At 43.8% G+C, this 13091-nt stretch overlaps 1 protein-coding gene across 1 annotated transcript in view; it reads right to left on the bottom strand.

Moving 5' to 3' along the window:
• Positions 1 to 13091, bottom strand: part of MAPRE1 (microtubule associated protein RP/EB family member 1) — a 30424-nt gene that overhangs the window by 2331 nt on the left and 15002 nt on the right. Inside the window, exons 3-6 of the mRNA XM_032419583.1 lie at positions 11701 to 11846; positions 8639 to 8846; positions 5605 to 5726; positions 1054 to 1206 (exon numbers count right to left, since the gene is read on the bottom strand). Coding sequence (XP_032275474.1) covers positions 1054 to 1206; positions 5605 to 5726; positions 8639 to 8846; positions 11701 to 11846 — 629 coding nt within the window. The remainder of the gene's footprint in view (positions 1 to 1053; positions 1207 to 5604; positions 5727 to 8638; positions 8847 to 11700; positions 11847 to 13091) is intronic.

The following is a 13091-nucleotide window of genomic DNA, read 5'->3' as shown; positions in this document are numbered from 1 at the left end:
CAGCTCCCACCTCACGCTCCCTCTAGGGCATTCTGGCATCTAGTAACGGCTACACACCATAAAAATCAGACTTTCCCTTCGACCACCATCTTATTTTTTTTCAACTAAATCTCTATAGCTGAATTTACTTAAGATAGGACTCCACTAAAATAATACTCAGACTAGACCAAGTATCTTCATCATCTTTGTTTTCATTGAAGCTGGCAAAGAGCAGCCCAGAATAAGGGTTTACTGAACAAAGTATCATCTTTTCAATCATCCGTCTTCATCCCCCGAAATTCACTTGGTATATTTAGAGAACAGTGTTAATGACAATATTAATATTTCCTTATATTTGTATACTGCTATACATACCATAAAACACTTAAGAAGTAACACTGTAGCTTGATCCTACAGACCGTACTAGGTGTGCAGATTTATAAATAAGCAAAGCCATTAAACAATGGACACAGCAAGATACCAAATCCTAAATGTAGGGAAAATCAGTCTCCCCTGATCAGCTAGCATGTCATGATTAATATCAGCAGATTCAGCTGTGTAATAATATACATGGATCCCGGGGAACTTGACCATAAAGTACTGTGAGGAAATGGAAACCAGGCACACTCCTGGGGAGGAGGAACAAAGATACAATCTGACAGCTACAGGCAGGGGACATCAAAAAGGGGCCAGGAACCTGGTTCCCAGGTCAGGCCTGGGGCCCTGATAAAATGGAGCTGAGAGGTCCAAGTTGCAGGGGGTAGAGATGGTGGGGTTAAGAGCATTTTGTGGCACTCATCACCTATCAGTGGACATAAACCACAGAGGCAGGGCAAGCCAGCCACCTCCTTGTCCTATTCCTGCCTCAAAGGCTCACAGACCTCAAAGCAGAGGCTGAGGCTGAGCAGAGGTGACCTCTGGATGACTTTGACAGGGCAAAGTGAAAGTCTTTTGATGAATGCTCTCCTGGAACACGACAAGCACCAGCACTGAGTTTGCTAAAACCAACCAGATAAAATTTACTTTGTCTTAGATGGCAAAATGGCAAGAAAATATCCTCATGTCCACACGTACATCTGTGGCATACAGAATGTCCACAATCCTCTGCAATACTGGGTTGTTTTCCCCCTCGTTCTCCTGGCAAATCAATTCAATGTTCCTTAGCTTTCCAAAGTAGAAATCTCTTTCTTTCTCCAAGTCTTCGACGGTAAGTTTCAATACGTTGACCTGCATAAGACATTGTAAAGGGCGAGATATTCAGCGTTTATGTATCAATACCATATCAGACAAACTATTAAGCCAAACGGAGACAAGGTCTTCCATCACACTCTCTACCATGGACCAAAACCCACTTTTGTTTAATATCAGTTTTCTTCAGCTCCAGATAAATAACGTAGGCTTGTTTGTGGCCACCTTGACTATAACACCTCCCAGGAAGAGGCAGGCTACACCAGGAATCATGAGGAACTTCTCAGGGTTTGAGAAAAGATCAAGGAGAAAAACCTCTGGGATCCTGAGACAAATACAGATGCAGAACCCACAACCCAGCCCAGCAAAGTGGCTGACAAGCATAAACCGAGTCCTTACCAGGGCACTGGTCAGTGAAATCCAGTCTTTCTGCCTGTGGAGGTCAATGGAAAGAGAGGGTCTGGTCTGGAGAAGCAGGATAGAAATGCCAAGGCAGGAGAGGAAGACTGACTAAAGATGACTACTGTTAGCCAAAGACAGCTAGAAGTGAGAGCGACCTGGGCATGGAGAACTCAGTGGTTCTCACGGGGCCGCCTTATGTTGGGGATGGGGGGAGTAATCCATGACTCAAAAGAAGAGGAGAAGGTCCTGGCCTGGTCTCTCTCCCAAGAGAGTTTCAAAAGGGAGAGAAGACACAGAGGCAGGGAGCAGACCCAGCATGTTCCACCAAGCATCTCGTCAGCTCACCACTCGTGCTAAAGGATCCTCCAGGCACCCTGCTGAGGGGCTCTAATTCCCATAACAGGGCAGTGAAGAAATAAATCTCAGTGCTTAGGCCAGGACTCTTATCTAGCCAAGAGTAATCAATGTCATAAGAACTCTCATGGCCCTTTGTGTATTTTAAGCACAGAGCACATCTTCATTCCAGTATATTCAACTCTATGACATGTGAATTTGATTTAACTCTCACTGAAATACAAATTACATGGCATACCATGCAGCATAAAATCCTCACGGGACACAGAGTCTGGGGCCACAGGGAAGGCCAAGCCAGGAAATCAAAGGTGCAGCTACTGAGAACAATTTGGGAAGCAGGGAATTCTGAGAGCCAAAAAGGCACCACAGACTAGTCCAACCTTCTGAACTAGTGGCAAAAACTGAAGCAAACAGCTTCTTTAGCTCCCCCACGGCCTCACAAAGAAGCGAGACATAGCCAAAAGGATCAAGTCCTATGCCAGGGCGGAAGAACACTCCCCCTTCATAAGCTGCAGTCGAGAAGCATCCAGAGATGAGAACAGGTGTCCAGAACCACCAGGACCATTCTGTCCATTACTTAATTTCAATGTTCATCATCAAAGGCCTGAACCAACCAAACCAGAATCAAGGTTCTAAAAAGACTTTCAACCCTTCCTTTACCAACCACAGAAATCCCCTTTTACAAATAACTGAGAATTTCAATAAAATAAATATACTATAAACAAATAAATAAACATATATATATATACACACACACACATAAATAAACTATCAGTCCCAAAGTGGAGTATGAGAGAGGATAGAAGGGCAAGAGCTGGGGTACCTGGGTGGCTCAGTCAGTTAAGTGTCTGACTTGATTTCAGCTCAGGCCATGGTCTCAGGGTAGTGAGATCAAGCCCCGCACTGGGCTCTGCGTGGAGTCCACTTCAGATCCTCTCTCTCCCTCTGCCCCTCCCCCAGCTCACACTCACACTCTCATTAAAATAAATAAATAAATCTTTTTTTGGGGGGTGGGGTGGGGCAAGAGCTGACCAACCCCAGCAGTAGGAAGCTGCCTTAAATCTTGAGTTCTAAGATCCAAGAGCCAGGGAAGAGGCCTTCTAATCCCATTAGTGACTTAGGAGTAAAGGGAGGTCAAAACAGCTTACTACACTTTGGAGTCCATCACTCATGGTTCACAAACCCACTCCAACTTCCTTGTCCTACACATCATCAAGGGCACCAGAACCCAGCCTTCTGGGCCCCACCTGAGGGGCCAAAGCAGCATTCCTCCGTGATATCATTCAATAAGTACGCATCTACAAGAAACAATTAGTATACACTAATAAGTCACCGGCTTTCACTCCCCACTCCTCTAAATGCTTACCTATGAGGTTATTAAAACTCTGTGGCTAGTAATCAATGCCACTCTTAAACCTTCTCTTGTAGTAAAGTAATAGCTATAACCAAGGAAACCCAAGGAGAATGCTTTCGACCTGCACTGGCCAGCAGAGTAGCTAGGAGCCACAAGCGGCTATTTGGGTACTTGAAATGTGGCCAATGCAATTGAGACAGGCAGTAAATATTAAATACACACTGGATTTCAAAAACCTAGTCTTCAAGCATAAAGTAGCTCATTGATGATTATTTGTATTGATTACATGTTAAAATGATAACACTTTAGATGCACTGGGTAACGGGTTATTAGAAAAAATTTCATGTGTTTCTTTTCACTTTTTTTTTTAACGTGGCTACTAGAAAATTTTAAATTATGTTATGTGCCTCACATTTCTGGTTTGCATTCTATTTCTTTTGAACAGTACTGCTCTGGACTCAAATCAACTCAAAGTAAACTTCTCCAGGATGCCTTAAGACTGTAGAATCGCTGCAGATCTCCTACAGAAACGGACACCACGAGGTAACCCGTGTAGAATACACTGCTGTCCTCTTGCCTTAAGAAGCCTGTCTGGCTCTATTCCCCACATCAGTCATGTCTCCCAGACCTCCACACCTTTGTCAAGGGCCACAAATTCAAATACTTCCAAGGGGCCAGAGAGATCAGGTAAATGAGCCAAGGGAGTCAGTACCAGGGTGTTACAGGTAAGGACTCTGGCAACCTGGAGAGAACCTTAAAAAATCCTTTATATTAAAAAAAAAAAAAAAAAAAAAAAGAAACCCTGCACAAGCCCAAGTACTCCAGAGGCAGGGCTGGGGCAGCTGGCTCAACCCTCCAGGCAGGTCATTTAACCTCCCCAGACACACTGTCCCTGTCTGTGAGACCTCACAGGGCTAATGCAAAAGTGAAGTACTCACTAGAACAATGGCAAACCACTCTAAAAACGTCCATTATTTTAATTTATTATTAACATCTGTGAAGACAATCGGACTCCCGTGAACTTTTAAAAAGATACTTCAGAATCTATTTTGCTCTATCAAGACCACGGACAAGAACTGTAATAATCACAACTGTCTTTTATCCACTGCCATTTTCCCCTTTTATCCCAGATACCACTCTCCAGGGACCTGACATGACATCAGCTCATGTAATCCGCTCAACTACCACGAGCAAAGTATTAGCCCCACTTCACTCAACACAGTGAGTTCAGAGAGGTTAACTGACTTGCCCCAAGGAGAAGCGGGAGAGCCAGGAAAATCCCCAAATCCACACGACCCAAAGCCTGTGCCCCATCACACAGGACACTACTGCCCAGAGCAGGAGCCCCACAGAACCTGCTGCATCTTCTCCTACAGAGTACAAGATGAAGTCCAGGATGGTCACCCACCCCTGGCACTAGCTTTCAGGAAAGTGAAAGGATTCAATCCCAAACACACAGGAATCATAGGGCATCCCTGATTTTAAAACTGGAGTTAATCAAGAGAATCATCCAAAAGCAAACAAACAAAACTATAAGGGTTGGTGAAAAAATGTCTAAGTCTAAATGTTGTTCAGATCCACAGAGACCTCTGCTAAGTACCTTCAGGATATTTAACTAATCCTGAAGCATACATTTCAAATCACAGAATAAAAACAGAAGAGCAATAACAGGTTTTCCATACCAGTTCCACTCTAATTTGGATCTCTTAGTGACCCAGGATTTCAGCACAGACACCGTGGAATCTTCTTTTTATTTACTATTTAGAAAGGAACTCTCCTTGGGCGCCTGGGTGGCTCAGTTGGTTGAGCGACTGCCCTCGGCTCAGGCCATGATCCTGGCAGTCCCGGGATGGAGTCCCACATCGGGCTCCCTGCTCAGCAGGAAGTCTGCTTCTCCCTCTGACCCTCCCCCCTCTCATGTGCTCTCTCTCATATAAATAAAATCTTTAAAAAGAAAAGAAAAGAAAGGAACTCTCCTTTATCTTTTGTCAGACCCAAATTCAAGAAACACTCTCTGAATCGCACAGAACCCTGAGAGGTGTTCCAGAGATCTCTGACAGGGTTCTACTGCACGGGCGGGTTTCCCAGGACATCGGTTTCTGTCATACTAACACATCTTAGAGACGCCCAATCCCGCTCTTCCACCTGCACCTCCACACTCCCACTCCCCACACAGCACCCAAAGTGCTCACAAATCACGAGGACTGCTTCAGCAGGCGGACAAGGCAGGCCTTCCTCCAAGAACACAGACAGGCCTCCCGTGGTCAGTGTTGCCAAGCATCCTTTCTCCTGAAGTGACTCCTGTCTCGGACAGAGGAGGTGCCTACCTGCTGCATCAATTCAGCTGCTTCGTCATCCCCGTTGCCCACACCAGGATTCTTTCGCACCACACCCGGGCCAGCCTTAGGGGTTGCAGTAGTTCTGTGTGTTGCAATGGGCCTCTGTGGAGCTGAGAGAGGAGCAGAGCTTTTTTTAAGAGGAGAAACTATAAAACAAAAAAACCCACCAGACAAGAGGAGGCTGTGACCAACTGCCCTCCACATCAATGCAGTGAAGGGACCCAACGTAGAGAGCCCAGCATGCAAGACAGCACTCCCGTGTTTGCCTGAAGTGGTTTTTATGGCAGTGGAGTTAAGTACCAATTTTAGCCACCATCTTTTGTGCTGGGAAGGAGTCCCTCTGTGAGGTCTTTTTTCCGCTGGGGTAAAGAGGACTATCATCTGAAAGAGACACAGTCATTCTGGCGCAATCTACCTTAACCTAACTCCAACCAAATCCACAAAGAGGGCAACTTCGTGGAGCAAAGGCAAACTTCATGCCAGGAGTGGGCTCACAGTCCCAGCTGCTGCCGGGTGCCCAACGTTTCCCATCTGGAAGGTAAGATGCCCCCCATCTTAGAACCTCAAACTCCTTGGCTTAGGAAGAGGAGGATGGTAGAGACTGCTCTTATCACTCATTACCTCAAAACCCGCATCTTGCTCACCTTTTAGAAGGTGGTTAGGAGGCTTAGGAGAGGAAAGCAGCGCCCTGACTAGGACTTACAAACTTCTCTATGAGTAGAGCCAAAAGCTGACAAAGTTAAGGAAAGAGTAATAAAATTAAAACAAGAATAATCAAGAACGGGCTACCTTGAGGTGTATTTATCATTCGTGATTTTAATCATTTAGCAATCATTTTGTAAAACTGTACATGATGCCAGGCTCAGAAATATCTGACCTTCCTGACACCCCAAAATGTTCAATAACCATAAGGCCTTTCACCCACAGGTACAGGCACTTCCTCTGGACGATCTCTAGTATATGTTTATCCCCAAGATCAAATGCTTACTGCAAGTCTCCACTTGCCTGTTACCAGCATCTACACAGATTCCCCATTCTAGGAAGCTAAGCACTCAGTATTTGGAGAAATCAGAACCCTCATACACTCTGCTGATGAGAATATAAAAACAGTGCAGCCACTCTGGAGAAGAGTCAGGTGGTTCTGTAAAAGGTTAAACAGAGGAACCATATGACCCAAGAATTGTGCCCCACAAATGTATACCTTTGGATTTATACCCAAGAGAAATGAAAACATAGGCCCACACAGAAACTTGTATAAGAATATTCAAAGCAGCATTATTCCTAACAGCTCAAGAGGGGAAACAACCCAAGTGATCAACTGATGAATAAATAAAATGTGGGGGCACCTGGGTGGCTCAGCCAGTTAAGCGTCCGCATCTTGATTTCAGCTCAGGTCATGATCTCAGGGTTGTGAGAGCGAGCCCTCCATCAGGCTCCGCACTGGGCATGGGTCTGCTGAAGATTCTTTCTCTCCCTCTCCCTCTGCCCCCCCCCAATAAAAAATTAAAATAAAATGTGGTATAGCCATACAATGGAGTATTACTCAGCCATTAAAAAAAATGAAGTACTGACAGGTGCTAAAACATGGATGAACCTTGAAAACATTACACTAAATGAATGAAAGCCAGACACAAAGACCACATATTCTATGACCCCATTTGTGTGAAACATTCAGAATAGGTAAATCCACAGACAAAGTGGATTAGTGGTTGCCTGGGGTTGAGGGGAAGAGGAAGGGCTGGGGGAAAATGGGAAGTGACCACTATGGGACACATACGAGGTTTCTTTTAGGGAGTAATAAAAACATTCTAAAACTGGTTGTGGTGATAGTTGAACGTATCTGTGAATACACTAAAAAGAATTCAACTGTACATTCTAAATGAGTCAACTGTACGGCAAGTGAATCCTATCACATACACAATATCTCAATAAAGCTATGAAAATTAAAAAGTACACAATGTCCCTCTCTACCTAGCAGATGGATCAGCCTCTCTCTAAAGGTACCATGGGACCTTGAGGTGCCTGGGTGGCTCAGTCGTTAAGCGTCTGCCTTCGGCTCAGGTCATGATCCCAGGGTCCTGGGATCGAGCCCCCATCGGGCTCCCTGCTCCGCAGAGAGCCTGCTTCTCCCTCTCCCACTCCCCCTGCTTGTGTTCCCTCTCTCGCTGTGTCTCTTTCTGTCAAATAAATAAATAAAATCTTAAAAAAAAAAAAGGTACTATGGGACCTTAACTAATATTCTTTCCACCTTCTGGAAAAGGAGGCGTTAGCATCTGTAGAACATCTGCCCTGCCCTGAAGTATACACATGTTCTACGAATACATGACTGCAAACAGGTTTTGGGAAACCTACCAGGCCAAAATCTTTTAGAGGAGGTCTCTAAAAACTGCCTCCCAGATTCTGCTGGCATCATAGCAAGCCAAAGCCACTTAGCAGCTCAAATTTTAGGGAGGGCAGGGAAGCCACAGTAAGCACAGGAAGCTGGTCGGCAGACAGAATGATGATGCAGAGAGCCAAGCACAGTCCCTAAGAGACCTAGAAATCTCCTTCAGTTCCTGGGTGTTGAGGTCTGGTTATAACTTCCCATCCCAGGGCCCCGTGAAAAAAGTCCTTGTGTTCAAACTAAAGCTCCCTTTTGTGAGCTAACCTGAGGAATTTCTATCCCAAACAACTAAAGAGTACTGGCAAAAATTACATAGAGTAACTCATTCAGGCCTCAAGAACAACCCTCTGGGGCAAGTATTGAAATTCCCATTTTACAGAGGAAGAAACCGGGGCGGGGGGGCGGGGGGGGAGAGATAAAGTGGCTTAAACAGGGCTACAGAGACCTAAGAACAAACACAGGTCTGCCTGATGCCACAATCCATGATCTTGCCACATGGCTGGGACTGCTTGCACTCTTTATTCTCCCTAAGCCTATGGCTGCTCAAAACCCTCTGGTTGAAGGTTGAATGAATGAATGACTGAATGAATACCTAGAATACTATTATTTGGAAATGGCATTTTTGTTTTGTAGTTTTACCTGCACTGCTAGAGCTGAGAGGTTTCTTCGGTTTGTTCAGAGCTGGAGCAACAAGGGAGGGAGCCACTGCAGTTTCTTGACCTTGTCTGGCAGCTACGGGGTCATAGTCTTTTCCATCATAGTTTGCATCAAAAAACTTCTTGAACCACTGAACAAATTCAAAATTGTCCTGAAACTTTCCTTTTACTAATTTGTCCACAGGAATTATCTGCAGAAAAATATCAAGACTATTTAGCCCAAAGCAAGAGGTTTTTGGCAAGCACCAAACTTGTCCATGCATCAAATCAGTATAAAGCTCTGCCAAAAGGAGAAAAAAAATTTTTAGAGGCAAGAACTTAGTGCTAAGTAAGCCCTGAAAAGTTTATAGAGCAAGTTTCAATCAGTTCGCCTTCCACAAAGTACTTAGACCTGCCAACCCACCTCCCAGTCCATCAAAAGGAATCAGAAATGCGAAAGAACACAAATCATATATTAGTCACATACACACATCCAAGCACATAATAAAACATGTCATTCCACTGAAAAAGAGTAAATCTCCCAGGCAGCTTGCATGGCCACAATGCCCGTCACAAAGTAGGAAACCCAGAGCACAAACCAACCACAGGTATCTACAATGAACTGTGTTAAAGAAAATTCGGTCTTATCAATCATATCTCAATAAAGTTGGAAAAAAAATTTATCCAGAAAAAAAAAAAAAAAGGAAAAAAAATTGTCTTAAAAATAGGTCAAGGTACATAATTTGTCCCACAACAGATTTCTACAAAATGGTATGTTTTTTTTTTTTTAAGATTTTATTTGGGGCACCTGGGTCACTCAGTCATTAAGCATCTGCCTTCGGCTCAGGTCATGGTCCCAGGGTCCTGGGATCAAGCCCCGCATCGGGCTCCCTGCTCCGCGGGAAGCCTGCTTCTCCCTCTCCCACTCCCCCCTGCTTGTGTTCCCTCTCTCGCTGTGTCTCTCTGTCAAATAAATAAAATCTTTTAAAAAAAAGATTTTATTTATTTGAGAGAGAGACAGAGAGAGCAAGCACGCAGGAGCACAAGCAGGGGGAGCAGAAGAAGGAGAGGGAGAAGCAAGCTCCCCACTGAGCAGGGAGCCCAATGAGGGGCTCGATCCCAGGACCCTGGGATCATGACCTGAGCCGAAGGCAGACGCTTAACCGACTGAGCCACCCAGGTGCCCCTGGTATGTTTTTCAAGTAATTCCAGTCCTATTAAAATATAACCCTGTAAACTTTCTTATTGTACAAGGATACTTATCAGGTATTACTTCAAATTGCTGGACTGTCAGGAAGAGTTTAACTATCTTTTAACTCGTCAAGGATTCCAGTTGCAATGGTATTTTTATAAAAACTAATATACGTAATATTTTGAACTATATCCACTCCTCTGAGCAAATAAGTATAATTTTAAGAAATTACTTTGTGGGGCGCCTGGGTGGCTCAGTCAGTGAAGCGTCTGCCTTCGGCTCAGGTCATGATCCCAGGGTCCTGGGATCGAGTCCCACATCGGGCTCCCTGCTCAGTGAGGAGTCTGCTTCTCCCTCTCCCTCTGCCTGCCTGCCTGTCTGCCTACTTGTGATCTCTCTCTGTCAAATAAATAAATAAAATCTTCAAAAAAATTTGTAAAAAAAAATTGGTATGATACTGAAACATTTATAAACAAAATGTTATCTGGAACTCACTTCTCAATAATCCCTGAGTATAGACGCCTGGGTGGCTCAGTCGGTTAAGCGTCTGCCTTCGGCTCAGGTCATGATCCCAGGGTCCTGGGATCGAGCCCCGCATCGGGCTCCCTGCTCCATGGAGAGCCTGCTTCTCCCTCTGCCTCTGTCTCTGTCTCTGTCTCTCTGTCTCTCATGAGTAAATAAATAAAATCTTTAAAAAAAAATAAAATAAAAAAATAATCCCTGAGTATAGCAGGTGGGGTAAAGGGATATCTGAAACAAACTGGCCATCATTTGATAATCACTGAGGTACATGAGGGGATCACCACACTATTCGCTCTACTTTTCTGTACTTTAGAAATTTTCCTTGTTCAAAAAAATAAAATACAATTCTATAAAAAGAAAAATTACTGCACATAAGTAAACTACATCTAGTTTAAACTAAGCCTGGTACCTAAATGATATTCGTTCAATACAAATGCATATTTCATATACAGAGACAAAACTAAATTAAAAGAAAACTGATTTCAAAGTAAATACAGACCAGACACATCACCAAGATAACTAGGGGGTGATTACAAGCTTTACTAAAAAACATTTCCCCCAAAAAAGGCTTAAAAGAATAAACCATTCTCTGGGGCACCTGGGTGGCTCAGTCAGTCAGGCATCCAACTCTTAATTTTGGCTTAGGTCATGATCGCAGGGTCATAAGAGAGAGCCCCACATCAGGCTCTACGATCGGTATGGAGTCTGAGATTCTCTCTCTCCCTCTGCTCCTCTCCCCCTTTGCATTCTCTCTCAGTAAATAAATAAAATCTTATAAAAAAAAGAATAAACCATTCTAATGGGAGTGAAACTGCTAAATTTTGCGTTAATTCATTATCTATTAAAACAGAGATAATATTTGTCCTAATGAAGCCTAGTGGGCTATGTTTCTGGTACTTTCAAATATCCTTAGGGGCAAAAGGGAACTTGACAGCACACATAAGGGATGTTCCTTGTATCCTACTATAAAAAGCAAGTATTTCTAGAATCTTCTCTATTAGAACTACTTATTCTACCATATGGTATGCTTTACAAAAGTAGATCCAGAGATAAAAAGGATTTAGATCTCAGACTAATAAAGATTAGACAGTATTATTAAAAAAAAAAAAAAATTCTGAGTACAGATTTACAGGCTGATTCCTCCAGACACTAGTAACTTCAAAATAAAGAAAGAAGACAGCAAGGGAACCAGGGGTAGGAGGGTACAGAGAAATGCTGCTCCCAGTAAATCCTATTTTACCTGGAGAAAAGGTAATTATATAAATGGTGGGGGCGGGGGAGGGTAGAAAATGTCCAACCTTAGTAACAGTCACTAATTAATAAACAACTTCGAAAGAGTAAAATTTACTTACTTTGTCAACACCCATTCTCTTAAAACCTGCTTGTAGTATTTTGAAGTTCTGGATGTATTCATGTTCTAGCTTAGCCTGGAATTTCACTTTCTTCAAGGCAATGGAGCCAGGGAACAGCATGTCCATAAACTGACAGTAGGCAGCCCCTGAAGGAACAAGAGAAGATTAATATACACACTTAGGTCATTAAATACTATCATTAAAGAAGCAGGATGAACTGGGGTGCCTGGGTGGCTCAGTAGGTTGAGCATCCAACTCTTGATTTCAGCTCAGGTCATGATCTCAGGGTTGTGAAATCGAGCGCCCTCCCCCCACCCTGGGTCAGGCTCCACACTCAGAGGGGAGTCGGCTTGAGATTTTTTCCTCTCCCTCTGCCTGATTCCCCCCACCTCACATGCTTCTTAGAATAAATAAATAGATTTTTAAAATAAATAAAGAAGCAGGATGAACTTTTACCCAAACCTACTTAACCCACATACAATTTTTTTTGTTTATTTTTTTTTAATTTGACAGAGAGAGAGAGAGCAAGAGCAGGAACACAAGCAGGGGGAGTGGGAGAGGGGGAAGCAGGCTTCCCACTGAGGAGGGAGCCCGATGTGGGGCTCGATCCCAGAACCCTGGGGTCATGACCTGAGCCGAAGGCAGACGCTTAACGACTGAGCCACCCAGGCGCCCCCAACCCACATACAATTTAAAAAGATGTAAAGTGGACCTATACTGGGGTGCCTAGCTGACTCAATCGGTAGAGCATATGACTCTTGATCTTGGTGTTGTGAGTTTGAGCCCCATGTCGGGGGCAGAGTTTACTTACAACAACAACTAAAACAAAAAATAAAGTGGACCACAAAACCCAAAAACGTCATTACCACTTGACGTCAAAGTCAATTTCTCAAAATCTCTAACAAGACTGGTTTCACCTAAATTCTAACATACTTGCAATCTGGAAGTCTGTGATGAGGAGAGAAGAAATGTTCCTATGTTAAAACTTTATAAGAAACAAGCATGACAATAAAATGACCACTACAAAGAAAAATGAACCCCTAGAAGAGAAAAAAGGGAAACAGGTGATTCCATCTGAGTTTTTGCAAGGACATATCCTCCTCCCCATTGATAGGAGTAGGGATTTCCCAAGTATTTCAAAGATCCATTCCCTGACCTAGGTTAAACAAATGTTTTTCTAAGATGTCGGTCTCTCTGAGGTTTTACATCTCTAAATAAACTTAACCTTTGTTTATAAACAAAGTTAAAGAGAAGAAATTTTTGGTGGCACCTGGGTGGCTCAGTCATTGGGTGTCTGCCTTCGGCTCAGGTCATGGTTCCAGGGTCCTGGGATGGAGCCCCACGTCGGGCTCCCTGCTCCGCGGGAAGCCTGCTTCTCCCTCTCCCACTCC

Source organism: Phoca vitulina, unplaced genomic scaffold (assembly GCF_004348235.1).
Source record: "Phoca vitulina isolate PV1807 unplaced genomic scaffold, GSC_HSeal_1.0 scaffold22, whole genome shotgun sequence".
NCBI lineage: Eukaryota > Metazoa > Chordata > Mammalia > Carnivora > Phocidae > Phoca > Phoca vitulina.
Note: the sequence above shows the minus strand (reverse complement) of the source record. Positions and strands in the feature narration are given on the sequence as shown.